The sequence below is a fragment of the Rhinatrema bivittatum genome, chromosome 18 (assembly GCF_901001135.1).
Source record: "Rhinatrema bivittatum chromosome 18, aRhiBiv1.1, whole genome shotgun sequence".
NCBI classification, from domain to species: Eukaryota; Metazoa; Chordata; class Amphibia; order Gymnophiona; family Rhinatrematidae; genus Rhinatrema; species Rhinatrema bivittatum.
The window spans coordinates 49,356,832-49,377,773 of NC_042632.1; the positions used below are offsets into that span (position 1 = coordinate 49,356,832).

A 20,942-nucleotide genomic window follows, 5' to 3' on the forward strand; every position below is an offset into this window, starting at 1 on the left:
ACCTCTCTTTTCCTGCACTTAATTACGTTAGGGATTTTTTTTTTCCCCCCCCAACCTGCCTGTAACGCTATATTCCTAGTATTTTCAAGCCTGTCCTCAAGACGACAGTAGCAGAAACAGCTGGATGAATTCACAAGGCTGCGCTTATTTGTCAGTTTCACGCTGGAAGTTCTGGCTGGGAAAGTAAAAGCCGGATTTCAGACGGCAATACAGCCGCACACGCAGCCACCGTACAGGTGCAGGGAACAAGGAAGGCCACAGAAGCCTTGACTTCTGTTCTGCGAGACCAGGGCCAATGAAGGAAGCCGGATACTAACCCCTTCGCAGTTTAAAGATGCATTGGGTAAGATCTCAGAGACCGCAAATTTCTGGCGGTTAAATGCTTCCCCCTCGCCATCCGAGGGCGTGCAGCTGTAAAATATAGCACTCCGCACGCCCCACAAAGAGAAGGCATTTCTCAGATTAGGGATTCTGCGTCCTCCTGGGGCCTGCTTCCGAGTACCCTGCACCCAACTTCTTCTCCAACGTCAGCCGCTCCACAGGTTCTGTAAGGGCTGGGTACGTCGTGGGGGGCGCGAGCTGTCTTGGCGAGTCGCACAGTCCCATAATCACTGAGAAAATACATTTTTCCCCCCCATGTAAAAAGTTTTTTTGCTTTCTGAAAGAGTACGGTGCTACATTTTACGCTTCCTCGTGGGGAACACTTCGGGCCTCACGCACCCTTTTTTTTTTGCAGCTGGTAAGGGTTGACGATGCCACCTTTTAAGATGCACTTCAAGCCAGCGCTATAACTGGTTGCAGCGGGACTTTTAAAAGCTGCCATCGTGGCACCTGAGCGGAGAGGACTGGGCGGTGGATTGATCTCACAGCGATTGGGTGGTGGATTGATCTCACCCTCTTCAGCACAGGAGCTGGGTAGTGCACGGGACGAGAAGCTGACAGGGAACAGCCCACGCTGGCTCTCGGTTAACAGCCGGGTTAGAATGATAAGGCAGATGGGCTTTTTTTGTTGGCAAAAAAAAAACAGAAATATGAATGGGGGTGCTCTGCAGTATCCCGATGGGACAGGGCAGCAGCACAGTATACAACCGACGATATTACGGGGAGGCAGATTAGGGAGCATTTTCTGGGGTTCTGAAACTTCAGGTGGGCGGCGTCTTCAGGCTTCATGCACCCGGTACTCTCTACCTCCGGCAGCAGTCATCACAAACGCCAATCTGACAGACGTGGCAGGAAGAAGCAGATGCAGGAAATAATAAGGCAAGAGGTAAAAATCCCACACCCCTAGATATATAACAGAGAGGAGCTAGGCGTTTCAAATAGCCCCTCTTCTCTCTCTCTGGGCAACCATGAGTTCTGTTTCAAACTCTTCATTGTTTGCATTACGTTACAGGGTCCCAGTACAAGCCATGTCCCAAACCCTCAATCCACTCCTGCTGACAATAACCATCGTACAGAATTGGCACAGTTGGTAGTGGGGTTCTTTCAGCAGCTAACAAGGAGAAGACCTTGATGCACGTGCCAGATCAAGCATCCGCCTTGGGACCGGTCAAAGTGATGTAAGAGCAAACGATACACTGTCCAACTTATAAGAATATCACTTTGAGCCTCATGACCCCTTAAAATAGGTCTCTGCCTAGAGTACTACTCATGGGCTGACAATATTAGGGGGAGAATGTAGCAGCTTTTACTGTGGTTTTGTTTTTTCCCCCAAATTTATCGAGAGGGTTTTATGGACATGAACCTCTGGACCATGTGTGTTTTTTTGCAATGGCAATTTATTCTAGATATTACAGTGTGGGTTTTCCCCTCACCCTGAACACCCTCCCCCCCAAGGGAATATGCCAAGAAAGTTCTCACCTTTCTCAAAGGGAAGTACAGGCAGGGATACAATGAAAAAACAAATATATGAAAGACAGACCCAGGAAAAAAAGGTGCTTTTATTTCAGGTTTTCTAGGAAATAAAATTAAACGCTATAGATTAGCTATTCTGCAATCTTGGTGCCTTACACTGATAATTGTAAAATAATTTATTTTGGCTCATTAAGATGCAACTTTATTCCATTTTCAGGTTATGCTGATGAAAACCTGCTAGATTCCTTCCTGACCCTGCATAGTCTATTTATTGAAGCTAATTACAACAAATTAAGCAATACCAAATTTGCTAGAAAAAAAGCTGCTCTTTAGGTCTGCATATTACAGCATCAGCTTTGTACTCTGGGTTCAGCCAGCGATCTCTTGTTTCTGCATTTTACACAACCTAGTGCCACCGGGCATGCAATACTAAATCCCCAATAAACAAAAACACAGAGAGCGAATGGCATATTTTATAACTACTGTAAACATCAGCTCCATAATGGGATCGCACTTCTGTTCCCTGCCAGTTCTGCCCTTAAGTGAAGATGACATCACCCTTTCCCTCTTCCCACCAATCAGGTCGCGGCAGCCTCCGCTCCTAGGGGAGTATCCCTCCGAGCCCCTGCATGCAAACCTGCCAGCCAAACGCCGCTACGAACAAGGGACTGGGGGTGGGCGTTTAAAACAAATGACTATTTCTATGCCAAAGCCACCTTTTCCAATCCATCCAACAAATCAAATTTGTAAAAAAAAAAAAAATCATTTTCAAGCTGCCTCGTTGAAGGTAATCGCCAGCATTCACAACATTTTAATGACCAACGTCGGGGGGAAAGATGATGAGGAGGATGCGGCTTATGGAGGGATGCCTGAGCAAGGATCATAGCAAAAAAAACTGGTCTGAAAAGAGCAAGGTTGTCGGAAGAGAAGCATTTATTCAAATCGGGAAGCGGGGGCTGGGTTTTCACTGCGTACGGTTTGAATCACGCTATAACACTTACCTGAGAAGCGGGGAAGGGTCTCTCCTGACCCACGCAACATCCCCTCCCCATGCCACATCACCCACCCGCCAAGCAGGAGGAAAGATCGTTCCTTACCTATGTTTCCCTCATCCAAGGCTGCAAAAAATGAACAACTAAAATTGGTACCCAACTCTGTCCCGAAGGTATGGTTGACCCTTATAGTATTAAAATGTTCCCCCCTTTCCAGACCTGCTTAAAAAACTGTCCCCTGCTACAAGCAAATCAACGAAGGCATGGGAAGCCTGCCATTATGCGTACGGCGACGGCGATGACCGGTCTCCCGCGTCTACGCGCTGCTGAACACCCTGAAATAACCGGCAGAGTGCTCTAAAAATCGCACAAACTACACACAGCAGCAGCAACCAGCAGTCTCCCCCCCCCCCCCCAGGACCCCAAAAGACAGGAAGGGTAGTTTTCACAAAACAAACAACCTCCGTAGGAAAAGCCGGCAAAAAGGCACCCAAGTTACACCAATTTTCAAAAGCAGACTCGAGCGCATGAATCTGCTTCGAAAGTTATCCCACCATAAAACTACTCCGGCACACGTTTCACCCGGTCTGGGAAAAAGCAAACGTGGCACACTCGCACGTGTTTATCCTCCGCACACGGAGCAGGCAATTTTTATGAAAAGCCACGTCCACGTGTAAAGCAGCATTTCACGCGCGGTGGTCCCTTCGAAAATTACCCCCACAGCTGTTCTGCAGGCTCATGCCAGGACAGCAGACATGCTCCCAACCCAACATACCTTGGCTGTCACTTTTCCCTTTCTTTCCAATCAATCAATATTAATGCTTGCCTTTTTTTTTCCTTTTTAACGTTTACGAGGGCCGGGCATCGCCATGCAACCCGGGTTCGATTCCTGAGCCCGACAGGAGGCCGGAGGAGGTTCATGGCCAAGCGGCCATCTTTGCAACAGCGACACCCGATGTCCTGGCTTGACCCTGCAGGAGGGAAGTCGCCTAGGCCCGTGGCCTCCTGAACAGTCAAAGGACTGCTGCTTGCAATGGGTTATGCCGCAGAGACGGAGGGAGGGCATGAAAAATGGAAGAAAACTCTGTAGTAAAAAAGAAATACATATTTATGTACATATGCATTTATTCAAACTGATGAAACCAACGCAGAACAGGGCACATTCACTTACATACTCCCCACATCACTGCAGTGAAATTTAAGGTGATAAGCAGCAACCCAATAGCCATCACAGCCTGATTTCCCATACAGACCACAGACTTGGATGCAAGCAGAAAATCCAACTTTTTTTTTTTTTTTTTAATTAAGTGCCTGCACCCCGGCCGCCCACACACACTTACACACACACACACACACACACACACATGCATGCATGCAATAATATTTCTGAAAGACTTCTGAGAGGTTGCACGGTCTTTTCTTTTAAAGTATTAAATTCCTGGGTAGGAAATTTACCAAATCAGAAATAAACAAACCTTCCCCTCAAAGTACACTAAATACTGAACTAGGAATACACAATTCTTGCATCCAACAAATCTGTATAAATAAATATTCGCATGGAGAAGGCATAACCAGCATATCGACAGGCTAAATGCTGCAATATTTTCTGTCACTTTCATAGGCCTGAATATTGATTTAATCATCAGTTTATGCCTCCAACCACCTTTAAATTTAAATTTTAGTGATGAAGTGACACTTATAGTGAAACAACAAAAATAGTTAATGGAAAACATTTTTCTTGGAGCAATGGTGTGCGTTTAATTAACCCTCCATAATCCCGGCGAGTTTGAAAAGGAAGGCGACCAAACCAATGCGGTCCACGTTTCGGAAACACCAGGTTTCCTAGCTCAGGAAACTGTCTCTTCCTCCTTTCTAGTTAGAAAAACATTATCCACAGAATTTCATCCATCAAAAGATTTTTATTTATTTATGTTTTTTACTGTCATATGCTCCCTGGTGAACACGCTCCATGAAAAACGCTGCGTGGAACTCACCTCCCCATCACATCCTTGGGAAAGTTTGTTTATTTTCAATTCGGTTTCTTCTTTTAACAGTAGGAGAAAGCACCCTCGTGCCCTCGCGGCGAGTCCGTGATTAGACGTCCTGCAGAATTCAGGCTGGTTTCCCATCATGTAACAAGGTAAACACGTACGTCATAGAAAGATACCTAACCACTTGCAGGAGTGGTTCTTTGCTGTTCTGACTTCACCTCGTCTGTCCACAATGGCAAGGGCTAGCAGGTCAAGTAGCAATCCGCTAACGGGGACGAGGCCAGGAAGTGGGGAGCGTGAAACAAACTGGATTAAATTCAAATAAGCCACATATGGTGGGGGTAAAACGGACCCAAAGAGGAGGAGAGAGGCAACTGCAGAAACCTGGCTACGAAGAGTAAGAAGCGGGCTCCCTGAAACGAATGGCAGTTATCCCACGCGAGATGGAGGTACACAAAGAGTGCCAAACCTTGTGTGCATCGAAACTTGGCCACTTCTGCACATTTTTCCCTAAATATTCGTCTTGCTAGCTCTTCAACTGAAGGTGACATGGGGAGCGGTGGGAGGAAGGGTGGAGCCTGAAGAGTAAAGCACAAGGAGAAAAAAGTAAAAAAAAAAAAAAAAAGAGATTGCATAGTTGCACATGATAAAGTATAAAACGTTAAGGGGAACCCCACAGCTCCTTATGTTCAAAGAAATTCTGAATTTTAGGGTGAGGGTAAAAGGGCCTAATACTCCCCCCACCCCAACCTTAGAGCCCCAGAAAAAACGCAGTTTGCATTCCCCCTCCTTCCTGCATCTCCTTAACTAGGGTCTCAGGCAGTGACACTTCCCTTTTCCTGCTGGGACCCAGAGCATTAAACATAATAATAATAATAAATTGCATCCTTTAAGAGGGTGATGCTTTGCACCACAGCTCATCCATTCTTCAGTTTCTGGGGTTTTTTGTTTTTTTTTTTAGTTAATCTGCAGCTGCCAGGGGTCAGGCTGACAGATCCCAGGTCCAAGCAGCAGCAGCAGCGGCGGCCAGCTGTCACTGGCATGGCTCTGCCAGCTGCAGGCAAAATATAAAGATTGCTAAAGCAAGAAGAGTTAATCTGAGGGCGGCAGAGGCTACAGCTTAATACTTCATGCCACGGGTCGACAGTGCAAGGAAATACTGGAGAACAGGGGGGTTGTGCTTGAGGAGGACCTGAGAGACAGGGATGAAGAGGAGGAGAAGTATGGAAGAGGAAACCTTAAAAACGGTTGCAGGAGGAATCCTGCTAAGTTAGGGGCCCTGGAAAACCCACAAACAGACTTTTTGTTCCTTTGCAATAAACCAGTACAGAAAGCAGTGGTACCCAGGGGCCATCCTGAATACCGAACCCATTCTTTTGGCTCACGACACTAGGGCTGTATTTTGCACACCGGAAGCACCAAGTCCCTACAATGACCGGCCACAATAGCGCACAGATTCAGTTCTTCAGGTTTTTATTTTCTGCAAATTGTGTACTCCTAAATTTATTACGGCTTTCTCTTTCAAAACAACATCCCAGAGAGGGTCCAATTGTCATGATTTGTGATCTTAATTATTCCTCTGCTTTTGAGCCTTAACATCAATCTCGTTCTTGGATGCTTCAGCATAAACAAACTGGAAAGCGGCTCTTTTAATCGTCCTCTAGGAGGGACGCTGGATGTTTTTCCCCTGGTTGCATCCACTTTCATGGCAGCTAAATGCCCTGCTGCAGCAGCAGCACAGAAATCCTTACAATAGCATCAGCAGGATTCATAATGAGCATGAGAGGACCACCCCTCCTTAAGGGAGGGAAAAGGTTGTCATCACAACTAAAAGTGATGTAAGCTTCTAAATATAGAACTGGCAATAGCGAAGGAACAATACAATGGTGCCACAGCCTTCCCAGCAGCCACTGCAGCTGTGTTTCTTTCATCCATCGGTTTCAATACTTTCTTTTCCAGTCGGGGCGTTAAAACACAAAAAGGTCACATCTGCATGCAATCCGAACGAGACGCTTACTCAACAAGCTAATCTGAATTTTTATAACGTGGAATTCCGCTCCACCGAGCGTCCGTCACGTCAAGCAGTACCTTAAGCACGCGTTCTCAATGTGTGCTGCCTGCGTAATTGCACAGACCGGCACTGAAGACAATGTCAATTCATATTTATTTTTTTTCTTTCCTAGGCTGTGGCCCCCCCCCCCCCCAGCCTTGATCGCAGTAGGAGACCCTGGGTTTGGGGTGTTCTAGCCACTGGAGTCACCAGGGGGTTGGGCGCGTCATGGGAGGTCAGAGGCCGATCCTGCCCTGCAAGGTCATCCCCCGCACGAGTCTGCTGGAGCCCGGGAAACAAAAAGGAACCATGCGAGGAAGCGGAGAAAAGATTAAGAATAAAAACGCGAGCGCACACACACGCACACACACACACACAAATCTCTTTGCCTGGGAATCAATGGAAGAAGGGGTCCGGGGGGGGGGGGGGCCGCATTTGTGATGCTGCAAATTTCTGCATATTAACATCTGTGCATAGCGCTTTCGTTGGTCCTAACAAGACGTATCCAACCTCCACCAAATACGGGCTCTCAGTGCATCAAATATCCATGGCCTCCGCTTGCTACTGAAGGATTAGCGGCGTGTTAGTTTATCTGTACAGAATGAGAAAACGGTGCAGAGCCCCCATCACAAGATAATCCCCACACAAAGGGCGGCCAAGCAAGCACAATAAAGTCAGTCACACATCTGGACTTCATCAGAACGCCTCGTCTTCCAGCGGCGCCATGCAAGTGCAAGCTGAAGCACATCATTACAGGGCCTCTGGTCCACTTAGCACGAGGAGGAAAAGCGACTCGCTGAGGAAAGAGCTGGTGGTGGGATTGCTTTGGGGGGGGGGGGGGGGGTCCTACCGTTAGGATACAGTGCCAAGCAAGCCCCCATTTCATAACCCTGCCTGGAAGAAAAGCCTCAGCACCACCAGCCACCTTCCCTTCCCCCACTGTCACAGTTCATGCAAGACTCCTAACGTGGGCCTGTCCAAGTTATTTTAGCATCAGCTTTTCTGCTTCTCCATCTTACTATAAGAACATAAGAACTACAGTTTCACTGACGCCACGGTAAAAACATCAGGGGGACGTTCCCCCCCGATGCTGCAAAGTTCTCTCCCACGGGTCTGCAGAGATGGCGCGCGCTGCCCATCCTCCTCTAATCCCTGCCACGTGTACAGATCAAAAGTGGCAGAAACGAAAAGCCACAGAAACATATCACTACATTTTTGTGCTTACACGAGGCTCCATGGAAGAGAAAATCTCAGCTGAAGACCTGAAAGGTGGAAGCGCCATCCACAAATGCACCATTCAGAGTTAAGGATAAGCTGCACTGTTTTAGAAAACCAGTTTGATTTCAGGTCAGGTTTTCGGTTCGGCTTGCTTCGGCTGTCACTCGTAACTGCTGCCAGACGATCGCCGGGATGCAGAGCTCCATTTCAAGCCCTCCAGACACGCGTGAGCCATCCCTTTGCTCCCGGAAGGAGAGCGAGCCGTTAAGCCTACACTGCTTGCATCTCGGGGGCATTCAAGCAAGCGGACAAGGTTTGGGACTTTTCACAAATGGTAGTGGGAGAACAAGGACTGAGGGCAATTTAGTTCATTTTCACACCTGTTGCCTTGCACTATCAAAAACTAAAAATGCACACAAAAAAAAAAAACCAACAAAAAAAAAAACCCACCCCAGAAAGCAAGTAAAACACAAGTGAGCAAAGGAAGAGCAAAACCAACAGAAAATGAGAAATGTACTTAGCATGTGCTCCGTCTGCCTTAGACTCATTATGGCAGGGCTGGACCGAGGATCAATGGCAAGAGCTGTGCACGTTCATGCAGAGGACCTGGGTAATCCCAGGTCTGGTTTGTATTGTTTTGAGTTTTTTTTTACTGTTTGCTTTTATTGTACTTTCACTTGCATTGGCTTTGGTCATCGGGCAACTAATAAATTTAAGCACTGATAATAAAAATACTCTCCAGATCAGTCGGGCATGCGGCAGGGAGGAGGGAAACCTCGGCCATCATTCAATAGGCAGCCTCAGGGTCCATGTTTGCCGGGTTCCAAAAAGAGTTTTTGTGCTGCCCGGCCCAGGACCATCGCCGTGATAGCCGGGCCGATCCAGGAGAGGGTTATAAAAAAACAGAGAGGGGGAAAAAAATCCCCAGGTGGCTGTGAACGAAGCCTCGTGGTGCCATAAGTTCAAGGGAGGTTGGTTCCGACCAAGTTGAAAACCCAAAAGATCGGGAGACTGGCTGGATTAAAATGCACATATTTATCGTCCTGTGGGGCTTAGAGAAGAGAGTCGCATGGACCTCGGAGAGGATGGCCTGCTAGATATATGCATAAATAGCCTGGGCTTCTCCCTGTCCCCCCTCCTCCAAGTCACTTTACATTCAGCATCTACCCCCCTTCTACAGAATAAGCGCCAAAGCGACACGACGCCAAGAAGTGCGAGGAAGGTCTGACACCATCACTCAACTGCGCTGAGCACGGGGGGGGGGGGGGGCGAGATGGGCCTGGCCCTCTGCTGTCTCTCTCCTGCGGCCCCCGTCCCAGCAAATCAAACGTTGTCAGCCCTGCAGCACATTTACATCCACCGGTTCAGAGAGACCCCCTGTCTGTGCTGTCAAACAAAGGGCCCCCCCCCCCCCCCGTGCGGCGAGCTCATTTCCCCCTCGCTTAAGGAAAAGATCACCAAAAGAAACGAGAAATAAAACGGCATGCAAAAAAAAACTGGAGCCTTTATTTAGCTCCATTGTCTTAAAACGCAAGACAAAGCTGCCTTCCGCTCACAGGCTAGTCAGGAAATGCATGCGCCGCAGACAGCATTTCTCTTTAGACCACTGGAAGAGGAAACGGTGGGGGGAGAGAGCAAAACATTTCAACCATGGCATACGCAAATCACGAGACAAATGTTTTCTTGGTTGTGGCTCTTTGCTGCTGCATTGTTAGCTGGTGCGGTATTTGTACACACATACACACACACACACACACACACACACACACACAGTTCCTCAGTTTCACTATAACCTATCACTCCCCGCCCCCCCCCTGCTGGTTTTCACCAGGCCAAGAAAGCTGACTCAAGGACATCTTAATGCATTGAATACCAGTGGTTTCCAACTTGTGGTCTCCGCAAGGACATCCCGAGGGGTCTGGCAGGAAAGGAAAAAAAAAAAAATAGTTGTTTTTTTCATGACGTTCTACTTACATGGTGCCAGTGGCAGGACCGGCCTTTTCTGCATCCAGGGCAGATAACTCAGAATTATGCATGCTCAAGCAACCACTGGCAGCCACGCGGGGAAACGTCTGAAACAGTGATATCACTTGAAAGATCCCTGAGGCAGGCAATCGTGCAAAGTCGAAACACACTTGTCAGTGTCAGTTGTTTAACATCCCCTGCTCGTACGGCTTCAAGATCGCTTTTCCATCCGGATGGTGTTTTAAAGACTCAGAAGCTTAAATCTCCTCATTTCACTGACTATAAGATGGCGGATGCGTAAAGTACGAACTCTATAACGTCAGCTATGATTTATTAGAAAGCATGCTGTGGATAACGTCATTTACATTGGCACTTGGGTACTTTTGAAAGTGAAGAAACACTGTTCATAATATTTTTAGTTCACAAAAACGACATTCGGATAGTGGGGGAACAGCCTGGTGTATGATTGAACCTTTGGTGTCGTTGCTTTAATATATGGGCTGCCCACACCATTTATGATATCAGTGGGTCACATAGCTTCATTCTTGACCCTGTCAATTTTGGATTTGTTTATGATATTTTGGGACAAGAGGTACTTGGTGTATCAGTGAATACTGATATTTGAAGTCAGCACCAACAATAAATGGCATATTTTATCACTAAAGCAGATGACTTCTAAAAATTTGTATACTATACCATCAAATTTTTAAATACATTGGATCGGGAAGGGATAGCAGAGTTGCTTACCTGTAACAGGTGTTCTCCAAGGACAGCAGGATATCAGTCCTCACACATGGATGACATCATCAGATGGAGCCCCGATATGGACAACTTATGTTAAAGTTTCTAGAACTTTGACTAGGCACACTGAGCATGCCCAGCGCGCCCTATATCACATGTCCACGCGGGATCCCTCTCCAAATAAAAAATAGGAGAAACCCAACTCTGCGGGGTGGCATTCATGATGACTAGCATCTTGCTGCCCTCAAAGAATACAGACTGGCCGAACCTACTGTTGCGTTGGCCATCTGTATCCATACAAAAGTGAGATGACCATCTAAGGGACAAGATGCACCGGCTTAAAATGTTAGCCACGGTGCTAGCTTTGGGTCACTGCCAAGACTTTGGAGAGGAAAATCAGTACTCAGCCTGAGCTCCAATCCAAAACTGGGGGGTACCACAGAGCTCGGCCTGCTTTCATCTCTCGCGCCCCCTTCTGAGAAACATCAACCGCTGCTGGAGCTGCGGTTCCTTCCCGCCCGAGACCACCAAGAGACTAAAACAGTAAAGACTTCAACGAATGAGGAAGGAGCAGGACAGCGATCACATGACCACCGATGACTTGAAAATTAATAATGCTGATTTTCTCAACACTCCCCGAGTGTCCAGAGGGCTGTGGAGTGCAGAAATAGAAACAAATTATATATATTAAAAAAAAAAAAAAAAAAAAAGCACATTAACTTAAAAATTACTGAATGTGTCATTCAACCTATTACAGTAAGGGGACAGCAGATGCCAGTATGCAGATTCACATAAAATTTGCCTCTGAAACACTTTTACTGCAACACTCAACGAAATCTTCCCTCACCAAATAGACCAAAGCTTTACTGCCAAAAATATAACAAAGGAGAACAAGGTTAACCTCCTGGTGCACAGCAGCTTGGTTTCTTGGTCTAACCACATAATGTACGAGTGGAAGAAAAATATAACGCCGCACACTCTAATTTAGGAAGAGGCTCAAGATCTTCCCAGGGGCGGCTGCAATGGTAATTTCAAGGCGTGGGCTGGAGTTGCAGACTAACACTCACAGGGCCGCACCGTGCAAGGCGTTCAACCTCCCCGTCAACAAAACCAGAAGCAGCTCTTTGGAGAAAGACCTCGCTGAACCATGAGATCATCTCAAAGGTGACAGCTGACTCCCCAATACTCCTCCCTCCTCCTCTCAGGCCCTTTTTAGCAGCCGGCTAGAAATAAGTCTATTTCATTAGGGTGGTGCCTCTTCCAAGAGTCAGCAGCCCTGGTTTCTCTTAAAGGGGTATCACCCTCAACGAAACAGGTTTAAAAAAATAAATAAATAAATAAATCGGCTGGCTCATACAGGAGCCATGGGGGATGCCAAATGTCCAGGTGCCTTAATGGGGCAGTGCCTGTGCCCTTTAACCTTTGTGAGGGGCAGGAGAGTGGCCAGAAGACCCACGGAGCCCCTAGGATCAGCCCAGGTGAGAGCAGCCCACAAACAGCGAGGTGCAGCTTTAAGAACTACATAACACGCTCTGAGTGAGAGCACAGATTGTCTGGAACTGCTGGGCACACTTTGCTAGAAAAGCAGCACAAGGAAGGCACCCACCTTCAAATACAAGAAATGCAGTCAAACGCCAGACAGAAAGACAACTGGATCTCATCACACGGGCAGGACACAGCTTAGGTAATAATCTACTGCCCGCAGATGGGGTAGAGACGTTGAGAGGAGGTAAAAGCCAGAGGCATGCCCTTACCATAAACACATTAAAGCAGTACTGTACATGGAAATGTCATCTGTTCCTAGGCTCTTTTGCTCTTATTCCCAGATTTCCATTCTCATTTATCCCAATATCTTTTTTTTCCCCCTTATACATTTATACTGTTTGTAGGGGGAAGGAGGGAGGGAAAGGAGAGTGGAAAATGCAAGACTTTGACCACGACAGCATCCCCTTGTTTTAACTCTGCTAGCCTTCAGCTGTCTGTAGTAAGTTCTGCCTCTAAAAAGTACCATCAAAGCTCGCATGGAGTTTTAATGAGGGCCAGTGCAACAGTGCCCCAACCTGCTTATTCATAACAATGAGAGGGGCTAAGAGGGAGGAGCCAGAAACAACAACAACTTGGGCATTTGGGACTATCCGGCACTCCTCGCTCACTCACCCTCCTTCACATAGCCTCTATCAAACACGTCTCATGGCAACTACAAAACACATTAGGGGGTAATTTTCAAAAGGATCTACGTGTTTAAAACTGGGTTTCACAGGTGAAAATACAGTTTATCCTTACAAGTGGGCTTTTGAAAATCCCTACCAGCTACAATATGCGTCATTGAATTGTCAATAAGTTTTACCCCAAATGCACTTTAAGCACATAAATAGGCTTTTGAAAATTGCTACGACAGTATGTTACATTTACATGCACAGCTCCTTTGAAAATTACCTCCATAATTTTGATAACAAGGGCCTCGGCTTCATTAATATTTACAAAACATGATTTATAACAGAAGCATAGTAATTAAGAGTTACAGCACTCAATCACTTATACGGGAGAACATATGTACACAATGATAGCTCCAATGTTAAAACGTAAGAACTTAAAAAGCTGCTGTACTGGGTCAGATCGAAGGTCCATTAAGTCCAGCATCCTCTCTCCCCAGCAGTGGACAATCCAGGTCACAAGTACCCGGGCAGGATCCCAAAGAACTGATCCAAAGCAGTGGCTTTCCCCATCCTATGCAGCTAATGATGTATTATGAACCCCCCCCCCCCCCCCCTGGAACTTATCAAAATCCTTTTTTGAAGTCAGCTGCGCTGACTGCTTCCACCACATCCTCTGGCCAAATATCACACACAGTGCAAGCCACCAGCATTCTCAGCACCCACACTGTACGTTCTGCTGGTGTCTACTGCACAATCTGAAAGTGAAACAAACACTCCAGTTTTGACAAGCCTACATTTCCTTGCTTAGCCACCATATCACAGCCAATTCCATTCAGTGTGACGCAGCTGCTTCCTGGCTTGGTTGGGAAATGAAATCCAAGGTGGTGACGTGGACTACAAACTGGTTGACGGACAGCAGTCCGCGTGTAATGGTAAATGGAGCATACTCTGAAGAGAGAACAGTGTTAAGCGGAGTGCCACAGGAATCAGTATCGGGACTGGTTCCGTTCAATATCTTTGTGCGCGACATTGCGGAATGGATAGAAGGTAAAGTTTGTCTATTTTCAGATGATACTAAGATCTGCAACAGAGTGGGCACACCGGAAGGAGTAGAGAGAATGAAAAGTGATTTAAGAAAGATTAAACAGTGGTGACAATTTGGCAGCTAGGATTCAATGCCAAGAAGTGCAGAGTCCTGCATCTGGGATAAGCTGTATATGATGGGAGTGAAAGACTGAAGATCTTAGGGTATTAGTGTCGGGTGATTTGAAGATGGTGAAGCAATGTGACAAGGCGATAGCTAAAGCCAGAATAATGCTGAGCTGTATAGAGAGAGGAATAACCAGCAAGAAAAAGGAGGCACATCTGCCCTTGTACAGGTGCTTGGGTGAGTCCTCACCTGGGATTAGCGGGTTTAGTTCTGGAGCCATTATTGCAACAAGATTAGACAGGAAGAAGGGCAACCAAAATGGTGTGGGGGGGGGGGTCAGTACTGGAAGACTTATGAGAAGAAGCCGAAGGATCTAATATGTACACCCTGGAAGAGAGGAGGTGCAGGGGAGATAGGATACAGATCTTCAGTTATCTGAAAGGTTTTAATGATGCACAAACTTCGGACATTTGCCGCTGGAAAGAACTAGGGGTCACGAAATGAAACTCCAGGGGAAATGACTCAGAACCAACATCAGGAAATATTTCTTCACAGAGAGGATGGTGGATGCCTAGAATGCCCTTCCAGAGGTGGTGGTGGTGAAGATAAAAACAGTCAAGGAATTCAAAGGGTCAAGGACTAAACACTGTGGATCCCTAAAGGCTAGAGGACAGAAATGAAGAAAAGGGTGATTGGGGGAAAATTTGTTGATGCAATGGTTACTAACCTTAACCAATAAGCCTTGATGCTTTTGATGCAACTGCAACATTGCTTCCCACTTCAATGGCAGGGGAAAAGAGGAATTGGATTCAGACATCAATCAACGAGGGCCCCGACTTTTATGATCTGGGGAACTGATAAACATGGGTGTAACCCACATGGAGCAGCCGTTATCATTCTAATAGAAGGCATGGGATTACTACCCTTAGCCAATAAGCCTTGATGCTTTTGATGCAACTGCAACATTGCTTTCTACTTCAATGGCAGGAGGAAAAGGGAATTGGATTCAGACATCAATCAACGAGGGCCCAAATTTTTATGGTCTGGGGAACTGATAAACATGGGTGTGACCCACATAGAGCAGCCGTTACCATTCTAACAGAAGGCATGGGATTACTACCCTTAACCAATAAGCCTTGATGCTTTTGACACAATTGCAACATCGCTATCTGCTTTGACTGTAGGGGGGAGATGAATTGGATTCAGAGAACACCAAGGGCCCTGACCTTTATGGTCTGGGATACTGATACGCAGAAATAGGGGGAAAAAAACACAGGACTGCTTTTAAGGCCAAGCCCAAGACCATAAGCAAAGCACATCAAGCAGCATTGTCTGAATTTTCAAGGCGGCTCATCACCTAGTAAAAATGTTGCTAACAGTATATTTTTATGTGTTATCGTAAGGCTTGGGGTCAACTGCATGACGAGGCAATTGCTACCCTTAAGAGAAACATGGGGGCAACCTGCTCAGCGCAGCAAATATTACCATAAGAAGCTTGCTGGGAACACTGGATGGACCATTTGGTCCTTTTCTGCTGTCATTACTATGTTAGTAACCCTTCAACAGATTTAATGGCTGCACGTTGACTAGTTCAGAAGCTTACATACCAACCCTGTCCGACCCTTAACATGACAGAAGTCTTAAATTAACATTTTAAGAAGCTACTAGAGATACAAACTCTGAAGCGCCAGAGTCCTATCTGCCATTTGTGGGCTCTTCACATGACTCTCACGCACGGAATATTTACACTGTTACAGAACAGAGTAGAACGAAAAGTTAAAAACGTGGAGCTATAAAATAATTCTACCTTTCAGGTCGCTGTGAAAAATGGCCAGGGGTTGAGCCTGGTGAATCAGTGCTTCCCTCCCACTCCCTTCCCCAGTGCTTACCGAGAGGTAGCTGCTGGTGTCCACGTCGTCCGTGATGGTCTGGCGCTCTCCCCTCTGGTTGATTTTCCTGAACCTGCGGCGGGAGTGCCTGAGCGCGGCGTCCCTGTGCAAGACGTTCTCCTCGTAGTCTTTGGCGTTTTCCACCTGGAACACATGTTTGGGTTCCTGGTTAAACATCCAGTTTCTCCATAGCACCGACAGTCTATGAAACCTGATCAGGCTCATGAGGGAGGCATAGGCAGCGCCGCGACTCGTAAACCACCTCTGTCCTCTACATACATACACACACATACACACACCCCCCCCCTTAAGAAGCAAAATCTATGCCATTTCCTGAAGTCTCTTTACGTGCCGCTGCACTTTCTGACATGACGTTATTACAATGAGCTGGAAGCCTGCATTTCCTTCCAGGAAATAGCAAAAAAAAATAAAAAGTACATCTACGCCTCTCAAAGAAAAGTCCCTTACCAGCAGCGAATCTCTTTATTGCAGATCCAATGGATTACACAAGTTATTTAATGTTGACCTTTATACAACTAGGCGATAATTTTCTAACAGCATAACATATATATACACACACACACACACACACAAAAAGGTAAGAAACATCTATTCCACAATGGTTTGTTCCTGAAATTTTCTGCACAATTAAAGCGATAGTGCCTCCTACGCCAGACAAGTCAGATGTTACGTGTGTGAGGGGGTGGGGATAGCCCTTGCCTCGGCCAAAGGTTAAGGTTTTTCCCACTCCCAAAACTGTCCAGTTTAAGAAAACACAGTTCTTGCAGAACTAACTGGAAAATGACCCACACGCTCTCGGTCTTCCCCCCCCCCCCCCCCCCCCCCTTCCGCTTTTAGTCACACGCCCCCAAAATCACCTCAAAAAGATGCAGTTGATGGTCCAGGGCAAAACCAAAAATAAAAAATAAAAAGAATACAAGGGCCAGACGGCCATTTTTAGTACAGTCACTGCCTCGACTCCTCTAACCTGCACTGGAAGTCTGTTCCAGGTATCCGGCACCAGTTCTAGCTTCAGGGATGTGCAGCTGCCTGGGATAAATACAGGGGGATCTCCAAGGAAGAGATGGGAATTATAACGCTAAATTAATCGGGCGGCTGGGCAGACTGGATGGGCCGTAGGGTCTTTTTCTGCCGTCGCGTTTCTATCACGCTGCCGCCACTGCTGCCTCGGGGGCTCGGCAGTGGTTTAGAAGGGCCAACACCAACTGCAGTCTTGCAAGAGGACACTCACCCCCCCCCCCCTTACGGACCACAGAGGGCACCCACCATGGCTTGAAAGGGGCGCAGGGTGGGAGATGAGAGTGCCCCCTCCCTGATCATGGAGGACGCCATTCCCAGTGCTGGCACAGGGCAGATCTTATCCACCACCCTCTCAGTAAAATAGTATTTTTTCCCCCCACACTCTTCTGGCATTTCCCTCGCTGCAGCTTCATACGGTGACCCCTTTTCTCCTTTAGCTTTCCAATCTATGGAAAATGTTGGTAACTTTATTGAAGTTCCTCATTAATTCTACAGTAAACGACACCCCCCCCCCCTTGTAAAATGAGATTGGATTGGGGAATTAAAGACGTCTCAACTTTCCTCTTCCATTAACAATGGGGCTATTGACCGAGCCCAGCGGCTCAGAGGCAGGTGCCGAGCATGGCCATACGGAAAACGTGGGCTTGATTTCTAGGCCAGGCTTCTTCCCAGACCAGCAGGGGGTTAGGGAAGATGCAATGCTCACAGCGGCTTTGGGAGGTGGGAGCCTCAGCCACTGCTGAACAGCGATACTCGCTGGTCAGACTTAAGGCCCACGTTAGCTGGCTTCCAGAGGGAGCGTCGCAGTGATGGCTGGGCTGAGGTGGATGGTGAAGACAAAGATAGGACGAAAAAGAAATCCCCCAGGTCACTGTGAATGGAGGCCTATGGAGTTGTATCCCAGTAGAGACCAGGACTTACTGAGCTGGAAACCCAAAAGCAGCAAGAGCAGGGCTGGTCTTAGCGATCCAACAAAAGCCAGTTGAGTTTCAGGATATCCGCAATGAATATGCACGAGATAAATTTGTGCATGCCCGGTCTCTAAAGTGCAAAACTTTTATTTCATGCATATTCATCGTGGACGGCCTGAATACAGATTGGCTTGTGGGGGGTCATCAGGACAGGATTTGGGAAGCCCTAAACAAAAAAACTTCAGGGCCAAAAGGAAAAAGAGAGTAATCAGGACCCAGTAACCTACTTACAGTGGGTCTGAACATTATCATCAACAGCAAGCCTTTCAGACAAAATGTCCATTTTCATATGCTTTACTGCCCCTCAAAAGCCATCTGTTGTCTCAGATCCTGAACACGTTTAGTGTGGCCGGAGGTCAATTTTAAGTTAAGCAATCTTCTACATCCTTGACATATTGCAAATTTGGAGGATCTTTGAGTCCTGGTCTGCTGTTGACAGAGTGCAGCCGCAGCCTGTTCAGGCTATGGTGTCACATATTTTGGCTTTTCTACAGAAAGGTTTTGGTCAAGGGACTGGCCTTTAACTCTTTGAGAGTCCAGGTAGCAGCACTGAGTTGTCTCTGGATAAGGTACAAGGGTATCCTCTGTCCACATATCCTGATGTTCTACGGTTCCTTCAGGGAGCTAAGAATTGTGTCCTCAGGTGTGGAACATTTGTCCATCTTGGAATCTGAATCTAGTCCTTAGAGGATTGTATGAGCCTTGGTTTGAACCACTAAAGAGATCTATGATTAAGGGCTTGACTCTTACAATGGTTTTCTTGGTGGTTATTTGTTCAGCCAGGAGAATTTCGGAGCTCTAGGCGCTGTTGTGTTGAGATCCCTTCCTACAGATGTCGGATTCGGGGGTATCCTTATGCATGGTGCCTTCTTTTCTGCCTGAGGTAGTCTTGTTGTTCCTTCTTAGTTAGACAGTGGAGCTTCCAGCTTTTATGGATTTGGATTCCTCTACACCTCATGCAGAGGAGCTTAGGCTCTTAGATGGGAGGCATGCATTACTGAGGTATCTAAAGGTCACTTATAATTGCCATAGATTGGATCACCTCTTTATAGATTGGATCCACCTCTTTGTACTGTTGAGTGGTCCAAAGAAGGGAAATAAGTCATCTAAGGCTACAATTGTGGGTAGCTGAAGGAAGCGATCGAGTTGACTTGGAGAGCTGTCTCCATGTGACATTCACAGGGTGGCTACTGGGAAGTTGTTGCACACTTTTGCTAGGCATTATTGCTTGGATATTGGGGCTCTGGCTTCCATGTGTTTTAGTGAGAGTGTTTTACAAGCGGAACTCTCCAGGTCCCATCCAAGTTAAGGGAAGCTTAGGTACATCCCAGGAGTCTGGACTGATCTCAGTACATACAGGGAAAGGAAAATTGGTTCTTACCTGCTAATTTTCATTCCTTTACCACCACACATCAATCCAAAGACCCGCCTATTTACTCGGGAGAAGAGTCCGCTGCTCGTACTGTTGCTTTGTATATAGTACGGAGTTGTTGGAGGTTTTCCATGTTCAATCGTATCTCTTTATAATTATTCACCTGCCTTTATCTTTTTTCCAGCTTGTTTTAAGCTTCCAAGTTCTTTATTCCTTGTTGATTGTAACTTTTTGACTTATTCCTATCTTTTGTTATCTATTGTTTACCAGAATTGTTACTTCAGTTTACCCTTGTTAAATGTAAACCGATCCGATATGGTTATTTACTATGAAGGTCGGTATAAAAAACTGTTAAATAAATAAATAAATAAATAAATGAAGCTTTTAAATCAGATTCCTGAAAAGATGATAAAGGTCTAAACGAAGACAAAAATGATACTGTTTATGTGCCTTTTGTTTTATGGTCCATGCCAAAGCAAAGCCTGCCACACACTAATTTAAGACTGAAGCAGATACCGCCCTCGGTTGTAAACATTATGGAACACTGGGACATCAATCCTGCATTTCTATGCCCTACTGAGGAGCATTCCCTGCTCTTAAGCAACTGGACACACGACAGGAGGTGTCAGGTTCTCCCTCCACTACCTAGGACATCTCGCAGAGGAGCGGAGCATGTCCTTCCATCTCTCACCACCACTCCCATGCACTCCACTCACAAAGTCTTCAGAAGACAGCCATGTGCCAAGTAAATGAACAGCCACATATAGATTCTGTATTTTAAAAAAATGCGTGCAATAATAGAAACACTAGATAAAACAATTAACCGGGACAGCGGGCACTCCGGGTTGAGTTCCGCTCTCCTGGGCGCCCGATTTTGTATTTAAATGAGGTGGCGCGTTAATAAGGAGGCACTAGGGACAATAGCGCATCCCTAATTTAAAAATTTTTTTTTTTTTTTTTTAAAGCTTTGGTTCCTCTGACTTAATATCGGACGAACCAAAGTCGGAGGGTGTACAGAAAAGCAAGCCAATTGCATGGTAAATGGTGGGCTTGGCCGAGCGCAGCTTACTGCTTCGGCCTGTGTCTTCTCATAGCCCGTTTAAGATGCGTTATCTTCCACAAAGCTCTAATGTTCTCCACTTTCTTTGCAACATCTTCTCGAGTGTTTCCGTTTGTCTGCTAACTACCTTTTATGTCTGTGCTCATGCTAATACTAGTTTCGATTTCCCCCTTTTTGTCTGGCTAACATATTGCACAACATGTTAGAGTTAATATGCAAAAAAAAAAAAAGTTAAAAAGTCAGTAGCTTAAGCAGAAGTTTATTTGTCCTTCTCGGAGCTAAACAGACACACCGAAATGGAAGGGGAGGAGGGTGAAGTATCAGCCTGCAGTAGGGCAGAACGCCTTCCCCATACATAACTGCTTTTTCAGTTAATCCTCCTAAAAAAAAAAAAAAAAAAGTTCTTTCTTCCCAAGAAATCAGAACAAGCCAAAGGAAGGATGCGCCTTCTTTTTATAGAAACAGGAAATCCTTGAAGCCAGAAGAAAAATA

General features: G+C 46.4%; 1 protein-coding gene across 4 annotated transcripts in view; it reads right to left on the reverse strand.

Moving 5' to 3' along the window:
• Positions 1 to 20,942, reverse strand: part of LOC115079746 (rap guanine nucleotide exchange factor 6-like) — a 401,516-nt gene that overhangs the window by 108,545 nt on the left and 272,029 nt on the right. For all 4 annotated transcript variants that reach the window (XM_029583573.1, XM_029583567.1, XM_029583568.1 and 1 more), the window contains one exon: positions 16,007 to 16,150. In XM_029583573.1, coding sequence (XP_029439433.1) covers positions 16,007 to 16,150 — 144 coding nt within the window. The remainder of the gene's footprint in view (positions 1 to 16,006; positions 16,151 to 20,942) is intronic.